Source organism: Dasypus novemcinctus, chromosome 5 (genome assembly GCF_030445035.2).
Source record: "Dasypus novemcinctus isolate mDasNov1 chromosome 5, mDasNov1.1.hap2, whole genome shotgun sequence".
Taxonomy (NCBI): Eukaryota; Metazoa; Chordata; class Mammalia; order Cingulata; family Dasypodidae; genus Dasypus; species Dasypus novemcinctus.
In genome coordinates this window covers 37,297,525-37,309,982 of record NC_080677.1, presented here as the reverse complement: position 1 = coordinate 37,309,982, position 12,458 = coordinate 37,297,525, and the positions used below count along the sequence as shown (strand labels likewise).

The 12,458-nt window shown below is 43.0% G+C and overlaps 1 protein-coding gene across 4 annotated transcripts in view; it reads right to left on the bottom strand.

Annotated features, from left to right (window-relative positions):
• The window catches only part of RAPGEF5 (Rap guanine nucleotide exchange factor 5), a 232,817-nt gene that overhangs the window by 73,726 nt on the left and 146,633 nt on the right, over positions 1 to 12,458 (bottom strand). For all 4 annotated transcript variants that reach the window (XM_058296892.2, XM_004461331.5, XM_023589624.3 and 1 more), the window contains exons 10-11: positions 624 to 742; positions 81 to 169 (exon numbers count right to left, since the gene is read on the bottom strand). In XM_058296892.2, coding sequence (XP_058152875.1) covers positions 81 to 169; positions 624 to 742 — 208 coding nt within the window. The remainder of the gene's footprint in view (positions 1 to 80; positions 170 to 623; positions 743 to 12,458) is intronic.

Below are 12,458 nucleotides of genomic sequence, written 5' to 3'. Positions count from 1 at the left end.
AGGGGCAGCCTTGCCTCTGCAGATATTGACAAGGGCACCGGCAGCTGTGAGTCTGGAAGCAGGAGACACCCACGCCTTACCTGTTTCTTTGTCCTGGACTTCTTCCAGGTGCAAGTCATTCAAAAGGTGCTCCAAAATCTTCTCCGGGGTTCCCGACACAACCACGTATCTGTCAGAGAGCAGAGAGTCCACTGAGTCATCCTCGGTGGAAGACTGTGAGCGGCTGCTCCATTCATCCTCCTCATCCTCCTCATCGATGTATTTGAAATAAGGCACATCGAAGGTAGGCAAGGGCAGCGCTCGGTCTGAGAGCGACGCGGAATCCTTCCTCTCCAAATGAGGGTCGAAGACCCTCAGCCGGGAGCTGCCCATTGTGAGCAGTTAATAACAAAGGCATCCCCTAAATGCTAAAAGATCCTGCCATCCCAGTGCTTTCAGTGGGAACCGAGTCCATCTAGCTGCTCAGAGCTCTGCAGTCAGCTTGAACGCTGAGAGGCGGGGGGAGGGAGGGAGGGAGGGAAGAGGAGGCAGAGAGCAAGTGAGATGGAGCTAGAGGAGGGACGGCAGGCGGGGAAAGGGAAACGGGAGCGCGGGCCTCTGCGGGTTGCAGGGAGAACTCTCACCTCCAATCACTTTCCGCACTCCCAGCTGTGGGGGGTGGGCCCCAGCTCGGCACTTTCTTCAGCACCAGGACACTCTGGTCTTGCTCTTTAACCTGAACCGTCGTCAAGTCATCATCTTGCTTTAATTTTGGATGGTCGTGATGGACAGAAGAGGGAAAAAAGGAGAGAAAATTTAAAAAGGGAAAAAAAAGAGCCAACCAAAGCTCCATTTTCTAGAGTTACTTTAAAGAGTCAGAATAAATTAGGAGTCTGCTCAAGAACCTCCCTCTGATGGTAGTTTCCAGACTCAAATTCTATAGAAACAAAGTATTAGGCATAAATGCTTAAAGGAAGTAGAAAAAAAGGGGGAATCCATAAAGTCCATTTTTAAAACAAACTGAACAATTAGGGAATCCAAAGTTCAGAGTTTCTACAAGGACAAAATTTTAATTGGGTGTGTACTGTCTTCTCTTTTACTTAGTTAATGCTTATTAAACAGTCAACTAACTGCTCTATTAAAATTGGAAAATTATATAAAACATATATAAATATTAAAACAATGAGCAAGCCATATTATGTAGTTTTAGTTGATAAATATATTCATTTACATCACAGCCTTACTTTAAAAGGTGGGCAAATTAGCTCTCCATTCAATCATTCAGTTCAATAAATTTTTTTCAGCCTTGAGGTAGCCTTCAAATTTATCATGTACTCGTTTCGCCAGAATACAAGCATAAATGGATCTCTAGCTAGAACCTCATCTAGGCTGAAATTCGGATGTCATGGGTGAGTGCACTGTATTTCTTCATTTCAGTTCCTTTTAAAAAAGGAGAGGAGGCTGAACAATCATTCATTTCTGCACACGCAGCTCCCCTAGCCCAGAGCGAGCGTGGCCCGCTGACGTGGCGCTGTCAGAGAGGCGGCCCCCTGCTTACCCAGCAGTGTGGACTCAGCCTCCCAGGGATAAGCATTTCCAGAGCATTTAGTGTGAAATTCTCCCAGTGCGCAGCACCCAGTAAGAGTAGGGTAGCCCAGGGAAAAAGAACTGTAAATGCACGTAAGAAAATCTATCTGCCATTTTTCTGAGGATCTACACCCAGATTAAAGAAGAAAAGTTGATAGCAAGTGGGCGTCACTTTAGAAAATGATGTAACTTCTTTAAAAGGGAAAACATGTCCTAGATTCCTAGACTGTCTCCATTACTGACTGAAAATCCCACCTATAATTAGGTAAAAACATGAGAGAGGACGTTTTTCTCCCACTGATTAAAAAGTACCATATCCACTATGCCTAATTAATCAGTTCCATCGACCTATCAGGGATGTCAATATAGTTTGTTTGCCTTTCAGAAGGATTGGAAAGCACTAATCTTGCCATCATTGCCAATAAACCAGTGATAAAATTGTGATTTCACTCTTAGTGTCCTGATTCCTACGACAACGTAGCCCCCTGTCATTGGAGTCCCCCAGGATTTTTCTTAAAAACAAAAAATACTGGTCATTTTAAACAGCAAAATAATTATAGGATCTTTCTTTTAAAATCTTTCAGTGGCAAATAATTTTACTATGTAAAACTGGTGTATTATATTTCAGCAATGTAAGACAGGCAGTTACTGTGGCAATTAATGTTGGATATTCATTGTTAAGCTCCCCAAGGACGTCACAGTGACTCCTGTATCATGAATACCAATGTGTAATTGCTATCTTTCATTTCTCTGAAGGGGTCCTTTTGTTATCCATGTGGCTGAAGGGAAGTAAGGTGTCTGGAGAGAGGGGAATGTGCTAACAACAACAAAAAGGACTGAGGGCCTGGGACACTGAGACACACAGGGACAGACTGAAATAATTCAGTAAAGCAGATAGGAAAGGACAAAAATCTTTCCCTGGGATCCTCTAATAGTAAACCAATACTCATTTTATATGAGCCTGCTGTCACTCCGAAGTACATTTCACATTCTACGTGTACATGATATATGGCATTATTAACTTCCACAGGCCATGCACATACATATGGATGGGAAGGGCTTCTCCACTGTCTGTGTAACTAATATGTATTACACGGCTGTGCGGAGAGCAGCCACACTCTGCTGGGCAGGGGAATAGCTGAATCATATTGATGCTCTATCAATAGCATCTTATGTCACAGTGATAGTTTCCATTTTGCAAACCTGGTTAAAAATAAAGAAGAGGAAAAGGCAGAAAAATCAATGTATAAAGGAAGATGGAAGTTATCTAAAATTGCCATAAAAACATAAGAGTCCTATCTATTCTATCTGGTTTTTAAGGTTAAATAAATGCCTCTCGACTCACACACCCTTAACTAATTACTCTTCCTGAAAAAGAGCAGAAGTGCCACAGTCGAGGGTCTGTGTATAGCACTTTATTCTGGTATTTGCTTGGTTAAGAATAAAAGTAGGGAAATGGATGTGGCTCAACCAACTGGGCTCCCATCTACCATATAGGAGATCCAGGGTTCAATGCTCAGAGTCTCCTGGTGAGGGCAAACTGGCGACCCATGTGGGAATGTCGTCCCACGCAGGAGTGCAGTCCTGCATGGGAATGCCGCCCAGTGCGGGAAAGCCGTCCTGCACAGGAGGGCCGGCCAATGTGGAGAGCTGGCACAGCAAGATAATGCAACAAGAGATACAGAGGAAAGAAAATAAGGAGACATAGCAGAACAGGGGAGCAGAGGTGGTGCAAGAGAGTAATCGCCTCTCACCCACTCCAGAAGGCCCTAGGATCAGTTCCTGGAGCACCTAATGAGAATACAATCAGACACAGAAGACGACACGGCAAATGGACACAGAGAGCACACAACAGGAGGAATGGGTAGGAGGGGAGAAATAAACAAAAATAAATCTTAAAAATAAAAGTATTCAGAAAACTCTGCAAAATATGTTCACTGGTGCATGAAGTCCAAATAAAGCATTCAAACACTTAATTTTCAATTATTCATTCAACAAAAGTAAGACCCTCCTTTGGGAAAGGCATTTTCCTGGGCACCCAGTGGAAAGCAAAGGTGAGAAGACAAACACCCTACCCTGAAGTGACAAGTTGATAGGCTCCAAAACAACATATGTGTAACCTAGTGAATACCATGAGACAATGCAAAAGTAGGCTCTCTGGGTCTGAAGAGCCAAAGAGGACTCTGGGTGACTGAGAGAATGCGGATGTCATTGAACGGGACAGAAATGGTGGAAAGTGGAACTGGTTCTGGTGAGGCTGATGAATCTAGGGTCAGCTAGCTGGCACGACACCCTGGGTAGAGGGCTAGCAGGCAGTTAGAAGAAAGAAAACTAGACCTCTGGAGAAAGGTCAAAGAGAGAGAGAACTTTGTGAATTGTTAAGTTTTGGGAGTAGATGGAAAGGAAGGGAAAACATAGAAGGAGGAAGAGCAAGAGAGGGGGAGGGGGGGAAACAAGGAGGGGAGGGGGGGAGAGAGAATCAGAGACATGTAGAAAAGCTACTTGTGGAGATTATGAAGAAGCAAACCCAACATAAGCCAGAAAGAGAACCAGAGCGTACTGTATGAGGAAACCTAAGGAAAAAGCCTGTCTGATGCTGTAAAGTTTGCAAAGATGTAATCTAAGACAAAGTGATGACTAGAGCATATCCCACCCTCAAGAGGCAGGAAGAGGAGTGCAAACACAAAGTGTTCAAAAGGTTCGTGTGTGAGTGAATGAGGAGGAAGCACAGGGCCGGCCAGGGAAGGCCACTTCCTACGAATCTCCTGACAGAGCAAAGGAGTCAGCACGAAGAGGCCTTCATGCTGGGGCAAGGTGGGCAGAGGCGTGGGGGTGTTGAGAAGAGCTGACAGGATTGGAAACACTAGTGGAGGGGCTAGGCTGGGAAAGGAATGAGAATTTTCCCTAGGACAAAGGGAGAGAGGATAGGTAGAGATATGGGAAAAAAATTAAAGTAGGGAATAAGGAAGCTGAGGCAGATCATATTAGATGGCCACTGTTTACATGGCACAGAGACTATCTTCTGGAAAGAGGGGATGTGCAGAGATGGGCACCTGAAGAGAACAATATTTTTGGAAAAGTGGTCTCAAGGGTGCAACCAGGGGTAAGCAAGGTGTGAAAGAAAGGACTGCCGGGCAGCATGGTAGGCAGCTATGGATTTCCAGCTTTATGGCTTCCTCCTGAAGTGCTCAGAAACACAAGAGGGGACGAGGCCCATCTAGGATAAGGGTCTGGCAAAGGGGGAAAGAACAGAAGGCAATGGATGGGCGGGTTTGGGGGGTGAGGCAGTCAGCACATCATGGAGAAAGCTCAGCACCATGTGGTGTCTGTCTGGTTATGGGAACAAGGGAGCCAAGAAGGGGGCTGATACACTGGGGAAACACGGAGGGTGAAGACAACTCCCCACATGAGCTAAGAGAGCAGCCTGCGTGATAGAGGAGGAGGCAAGAAGAGAAGGCAAATATCTGAATGTTGAGAGTGAAAAAGAGAAAAGCAGCTCCTGGCATCTAGGAGTGGGGCTGGTGCTATCAACTAGACCTTGGCGTTCCCCTGCTGAACATCAACGATTTCATGGAACATTTACATCAGGCAAAGCCACTCTGCAATCACAGTGGAGCGAGACCAAAAAAAGAAAAAAAAAACCACTCTGTACTCATGTCTGAGCACATATAAAAACGAACACTATCCAAACCACAAAAATGACCACGCATGCTCCTCTCCTGGCTAATATGAGTGATTGCTGCTTCTCTTCCAATTACAGCTTTAGTCTTGCTCTAGTCTTCCTTCCTTCTAGATAAGGATTACTAAGATACCCAATCACAGAATTACCCTGCTTCCTGACAGAATTCAATGCTTCCTTAAGCCTCCTCCAAATCACCTAATACTAACCAAGTCCTACAATTAGTCCTTTTTTTTATTTTTTAATTATCTTTTTTTTAAAGTTAGTAGATCACACACAAAAAAATTTTTTTTAATAAGTCCTTTCTACTACCCTGCCATTGAGACTCCTCATGGTCCCCATGGTGTGAAATCTCCCTTATGTGATGAGCAACAATCCCACCTTGTTTAACTAAAAGTATGTTTCTGGTGGTCTTCTATTATCATGATCAACTTTAGTATTTCTAAATCAAATTTGTCATCTCTTTCTTTCATTTATTCATGTGAGAGATGTATTTATTTTGGGGTGAAATTAGCTACAAAGTAATAAAAATGTTGATTTTTTAAAAAGTAAGGTGAAGAACTGCTGCTCACGGTTTAGCAAGTGTTAACTTCTGCTGGCCAGAACCAAGTTTCTGACTGTATTTATGTATTTGCACATCACGAACACTAAGCAGGGAAAAGTGGTTACTAAGGGATTTCTCAGGACTGCTAGAATTGTCACAAGTCTCTCCCAAGTACTCAGAAAGCAGCCCCCAGCATTTTTCAGGCATCATGTCCCTGCTGCTCCATGGAAATTCATTCTTGCTAGGGTTGCTAAGTAGGGGCTCATGGACAGACTTTAGAGATGTAGAAATCCCTCTAGAAGTACATTCTTTTCAGTGTGGGAGCTCATTTTTTTTTAGGGAGAGAGTTCAGAGCTCTTCATCTCACTGAAGTCTAAGAACTTGAAATGGTAAAAAGACTATATAACAGGGAACTCAGGGAAGTGGATTTGGCTCAATGGATAGAGCATCCGCTTACCACATGGAAGGTCTGCGGTTCAAACCCAGGGCCTCCTGACCCACGTGGTGGGCTGGCCCATGCGCAGTGCTATGTGTACAAGGAGTACTGTGCCATGCAGGGGTGTCCCCCACGTAGGGGAGCCCCACGCGCAAGGAGCGTGCCCCGTAAGGAGAGCCGCCCAGCACGAAAAAAGTGAAGCCTGCCCAGGAGTGGTGCCACACACACGGAGGGCTGATGCAGCAAGATGACGCAACAAAAAGAGAAATAGATTCCTGGTGCTGCTGACAAGAATACAAGTGGACACAGAAGAACACACAGCGAATGGACATAGAGAACAGACAATTGGGGGGGGGGGGGGTCAGGCAGGGTAGGGGAGAGAAATAAATAAGTCACATTTATTACCTCCTCCAGGGCGCCTTCTTTGTCAAGTCTCTGCCACTAACTCCCTCCATCTCAATGAGATACCTGCAGATAACTAGTTGGTCAGTTGTGACATCTGTCCCCTGGTCTCTGGTCTTATGCTCCTTCCTTTTCTTTTCACTGAGGGCAGGAACTATGCCTTCTTTTTTTCTTTTTAGATTTATTTTTATTTACTTTAATTATATCCCCTTCTCCCAGATGGTTCTCGCTTCTGTCTGCTCATTGCTTGCCTTCTCCAGGAGGCACTGGAACTGAACCAGGGACCTCCCACATGAGAGGCAAGTGCCCAACAGCCTGAGCCACATCCACTTGCATGGGCTGCAGGGTCTGCTGGCTTGTGGCATCTGCTTGTGGCAGTGGGGGCAGAGTCTAGCTTGTTCAGCAGAAGGCAGCATCTAACTGGTCTTGTTTTTTTTGGAGGCACAGGGACCCGAACTTGGGACCTCCCATACAATAGGCAGGTGCCCAAGGGGTTGAGCCACATCTGCTTCCAAGAGACTATGCCTCTTGTTTCTCTTCCTTAAGACACACAAAACTCAGGGCCTGGCGTCTCCTATTCACTTGATGGGTTTACTGAACACACAAATTAAAGAGCAAGCAAGAGAATGACTGAGCAAATTATCTTTAAAAGGCAGTATTCTTTTTCGCATGGCTCAAACATCACTCTTACTGTGAGGCTACCTTTACTTTCTCCTCTCCATCACTTTTGTCAGGTTGTCACAGGATAAAATTATATTTTTTGAACCTGAGTGTTTTAAGTATTTATACCATCTGTATGAATTCTACTAAACCAAGCTCCCTAAAACCAGAGACCATGTCACTGACACAACACTAAGTAGGTATCTGCCAAATGGTATTGTCCATCAGACTACAGCCCGTGAAAAACCAGGGGTGGGCACAAACAGGACAAACTGCAGGCTAAATTGTGCACTGAGCAAGGTGGATGTTTTGTTGCCTCTAATCTCCCCTTCCTGCTCCATTCTGCTCCAACCAGCATCCTCAACACTTCTCATGTGCTCACGTGGCCCACAGCTCCACAAGGATGGCGTGGGGAACACCAGAGAAGTTTTCAGCTGGAAGAAAAGGACAAGTGTCCCTGCTTGTGCAAGGAACATAAATGCCAGTGTTGCTTTCTCTCAAGTCTGTGAACAAAGTAACTGAAGATGTTAACTCATAGAAATGCATTTATAGTTAAATAGATTGTTATGCCTTATTTTATTTCACAACTTTCTTCTTCTCTTATTCACCCCAAAAGTTTGCTTCAAGAATTGCCTCAAATCAAAACTACGATGAGATATCATTTCACACCTATCAGAATAGCCACTATTAAAAAGACAGAGAACTACAAGTGTTGGTGAGGATGTGGAGAGAAAGGAACGCTTAATTCCCTGCTGGTGGGAAAGTAGAATGTTGCAGCCACTGTGGAGGGCTGTTTGGCAGTTCCTAAAGAAGTTGAATATAGACTTGCCACATGATCCTGCAATACCACTACTGGGTATATACCCAGAAGAACTGAGAGCAGTGATAAGAACAGATATCTGCAAAGTGATGTTCATAGCGGCATTATTCATGATTGCCAAAAGTTGGATACAACCCAGGTGTCTATCAACTGATGAGTGGATAAACAAATTGTGGTGTATTCACACGATGGAATATTATGCAGCTTTAAGGAGAAATTAAGTCATAAAGCATATGAGAACATGGATGAACCTGGAGGACATTATGTTGAATGAAACAAGCCAGACACAAAAGGACAAATACTGTATGATTGTGCCACTATGAACCAAATGTATTGTGTAACATATTGTATGATTTAAAAAAAATTACATGTATCCAGTACATTTAATTGAGAAATGTATGTTTTTATTCAACTATATATATTTTTTAGTTTTAAATTGTTTATATTTTCAATTATTAAATGTACAAAATGAAGTTAAAAAAAAAAAAAAAGAATTGCCTCATCTGGGAAGCTCCCCCCTGACCTCCAGTCTGATTTGGTTGGCTCTTCTCTGTGACCTCACAGCACTACATGTGTCCTTCTTAGCCCACTGAGAAGGTATCTACTGATACACTTTTCTGTCTCCCTTCTAGACTATAAGCTCACTTGAGGGCAGGCACCATGTATTAGTCAGCCAAAGGGGGTACTGATACAAAATACCAGAAATTGGTTGGTTTTTATAAAGATATTTATTTGGCGTAGGGGCCTACAGATACCAGGCAGTAAAGCATAAGTTACTTCCCTCACCAAAGTCTATTTTCACTTGTTAGAGCAAGATGGCTGCCGACAGCTGTGAGAGTTCAGGCTTCCTGGGTTCCTCCCTTCCAGGGCTTGCTTCTCTCTGAGTTCAAGGTTCCTTTCTTCCTGGGGCTGGCTTCTCTTTCCTCTGTGAGTTTACTTCCTCAGGCTCCAGCTTAAGTCTTCAGCATCAAACTCCAATATCGGAAAACCCTCAACTCTGTTCTTTGTCATGCCTTTTATCTGTGAGTCCCCACTCACCAAGGGGCAGGGACTAAACGCCTGAGGGACGAAACGGGGTCCCTGTTATGGGACGAGTGGGGTCCCGTTGTGGGACGAGAGGGGTCCCTGGCGTGGGGAAGAAAGCCTCGTACGGCCGCTGAGGCTTCCCTCGGGGGCTCAGAAGGCGTGGAGGGCGCACGACCCAGGAAGAAGTCGCGGAGACAGGCTGATGGCACAAGTCTGGTCTATTGCGGAAGGGGATGCAGATTTATAGGATTGGGGAGTGGTGTGGCGGGTTCTGATTGGCTAGGGCAAATGCTGTTTCCATATAAGGCAATGTTCTGGCATTGGGCTAGTGATTGGCCAGTAGAGTATGTGCTAACTCTTGATAGGCTGACACTGTTACTAAGCTGATAGGTGGTTGTAAGCTGTTGCTGGGCAAACAGCGTACTAAGAGGTTAGGTTTAAGGGAGGGGGGAGGGGAAGTGAGAGCTGGGCTAGGCGGGAGATAGGAAGGGGGAGGGCGGTGCCGGCCAGCCGCTAGCAGCAAAGGCCTAGTCAGGCGTGGTCACCTTGTCTAGGCCCAGTGGGCAGAGGCGGTGTCACCTCTTGCCGCACTGTTTGCCACTGAGGCAAGCCGGGTGCCCCTCCTCCCACAAACGCCCTAATCATAACTCAATCATGCCCAGGTACAGATTACAAACAATCCAGTATCTATTTTTGGAATTCATCAATAACATCAAACTGCTACACACCATATCTTCTTCAACTTTGAATTCCCAATTATCAACCAGCTCCTATCACATCAAGATACTCAATGAACACTTACTCAATGCATAAATGAACAAAAGAATGAATGGATGATTGTGCATTTTACGATGGAGGTACAGAGACAAATACCTTAAGTTTCAAAGAATACATTTCTAATGGTGAAGTTAGATGGGGCTTAAAGGGGAAATTTTGCTGAGTGTTGCTTTTCCTTAGGATGGTCATCAAACTATTCTGTTGGCAGATGATAATGGCCTGCCATATTCTGCATTTTGATCATCAACTTAGAGAAAGCACTCCATAGATATGAATTGAAAAGAATAAGGTGAGGAGTTATATATCAGATTAAAATTACCTTCTTTCATTCAGGATCTTAGGTTGAGGGTGGTCTATATGAAAAGCACATATGAGATCCCCTGGGAAATGGCCAATATCTAAGGTAATATAAAATTGTTTTGTGTACTATAAGCATTATGCAAATATTAGTTATTGGACTATTAAAAGCAAATGTAATTTTAACCCATAGTGTTACAAGTACCACAACTCAAGAATTAAGGAGATGGAATTGCCATATGCAACAAATAGATGGCCAAGAATTAGCAACAAGGGAGGAATCAAGCTATGACCAAGCAGATAAATCTATAACATTAACTTATGTTTATTGAGGGTTGACCACATTCAGTCAAAGCTAAGAGATGAACATCCATTATCTTACCTTATGATATAACAGCCCTGTGAGGTAATATTACTAAAATTCCTGTTTTACAGGTAAGGAGACAAAAGCACAGAGAGAGAAAGTAACTTGACCAAACAAACAAACAAAAAAAGAGAATGAGAATGAGGTGAAGCTGAGATTTAGCCCAGACTGGCTCAATTCCAATCCTCCCAACCAGAACCATGGATGTCCCCTAAAGATGGTCAACAATATATTTAACAAATTACAACTTTCAAAGGGAATCTGATTTACCCTGGTGCTGATATCCAAAGCAGGCAAATCTGACCAGTGGGTCAGGCAACAGGTCTATCTAGAGAATAATGAGACTCAAAACCACTAAGCCAGTTTTCTTTTTTTTTTTTTAACTCATTATATCACTCATACATAAACATAAACAATAAGAGTATAACAATAATTGTGAACTTACAAAACAAACACGCATAACATCATACAGGACTCTCACAACTCACCCTAACACCAAAATAACTTGCATTATTCTTAAACCTTTTAAATTAATGATTAAAGAGCATTATCAAAATATTACTACTTAACAAAGTATTTTTCCCCTAACCAATCCTATTATTATTATCTTTATATCACTTATATAGGAACATGTAAAACAATTAAGTGTATAGTTAAAAGTTGTGAACTTACAAAGCAAACAAACACAACATCATACAGGGGTCCCACACATTAACCCTCCACCAACACCCTGCATCGTCATGAGATGTTTGTTACAAATTATGAAAGAATATTGTCAAAATCCTACTACTAATCATAGTCCCCATCTTACACCTGGTGCGTTTTTCTCCCAACCCACCCTACTATTATGTTTAAAATATATTTTTTATTACAGAAGTTGTAAACTTACAAAACAATCATGCACATGTGCAGAACTCCCAAACAATACCCCTCCACCAGCACAGCACAACGTGACGTGTCATTTGCTACAGATAAGTAACATCATCTGATTATTACCTTGTCCATAGTGTACATCTGGCTCACATCTTCCATACTGCCTCAGTATTAACACAGTACATCCTTCACATAGATGCAAGAATATCACATCATTACTACTAACCACAGTGCATAGGTCACTCCAGCTGTATTTTTCCCATGCTTCTCCACATTCCCATCACCCTGCAGTAGTGATATACACCTGCTCCAGCTAACAAAGGACACTCTTGCATCTGTACCATCAACAACAATTCTCATCCACCTCTTGGTTTACTGTGCTATCCAGTTCCTAGATTAATCTCTAGCATTCTGTCAAATGGCATTTACATACCTAGACTACCATTTTCAGTCACATCCCCATTTATAAACTAGCTGTTACTCACTGTGTGTTACCATCCACATTTCCACACCCTTACAGTAAAGCTAATTAAAACTTCTACATACATTAAACATCAGTAGTCCACTCAGTCCTCCTCTTATCTCCTTTAGGAATCGACCACCTACCACCAGGTCTTCAAGATATTTTCCAATAATTTCTTCTATAAGTTTTATGGTTCTTGCTTTTATTTTTAGGATTTTGATCCATTTTGAGTTAATTTTTGGATAAGGTGTGAAATGGGGGTCCTCTTTCCTTCTTTCAGCTATGGATATCCAATTCTTTCAGCACCAATTGTTGAATGGATTGTTCTGCCTGAGCTGTGTGAGTTTGACAGGCTAGTCAAAAACCACTTGACCATACCGGTGAGGGTCTGTTTCTGAACCATAAATTTGGCTGTTTTTACCACTATAGGTAGGTATTATGATTTAAAGTCTGGAGATGAGGGTTTACTTTTCCTTTTTATGATGTTTCTGGCTATTCAGGCCTCCTTACCCTTCCAAATAAATTTAATGATTGTGTTTTCAGTTTTTTCT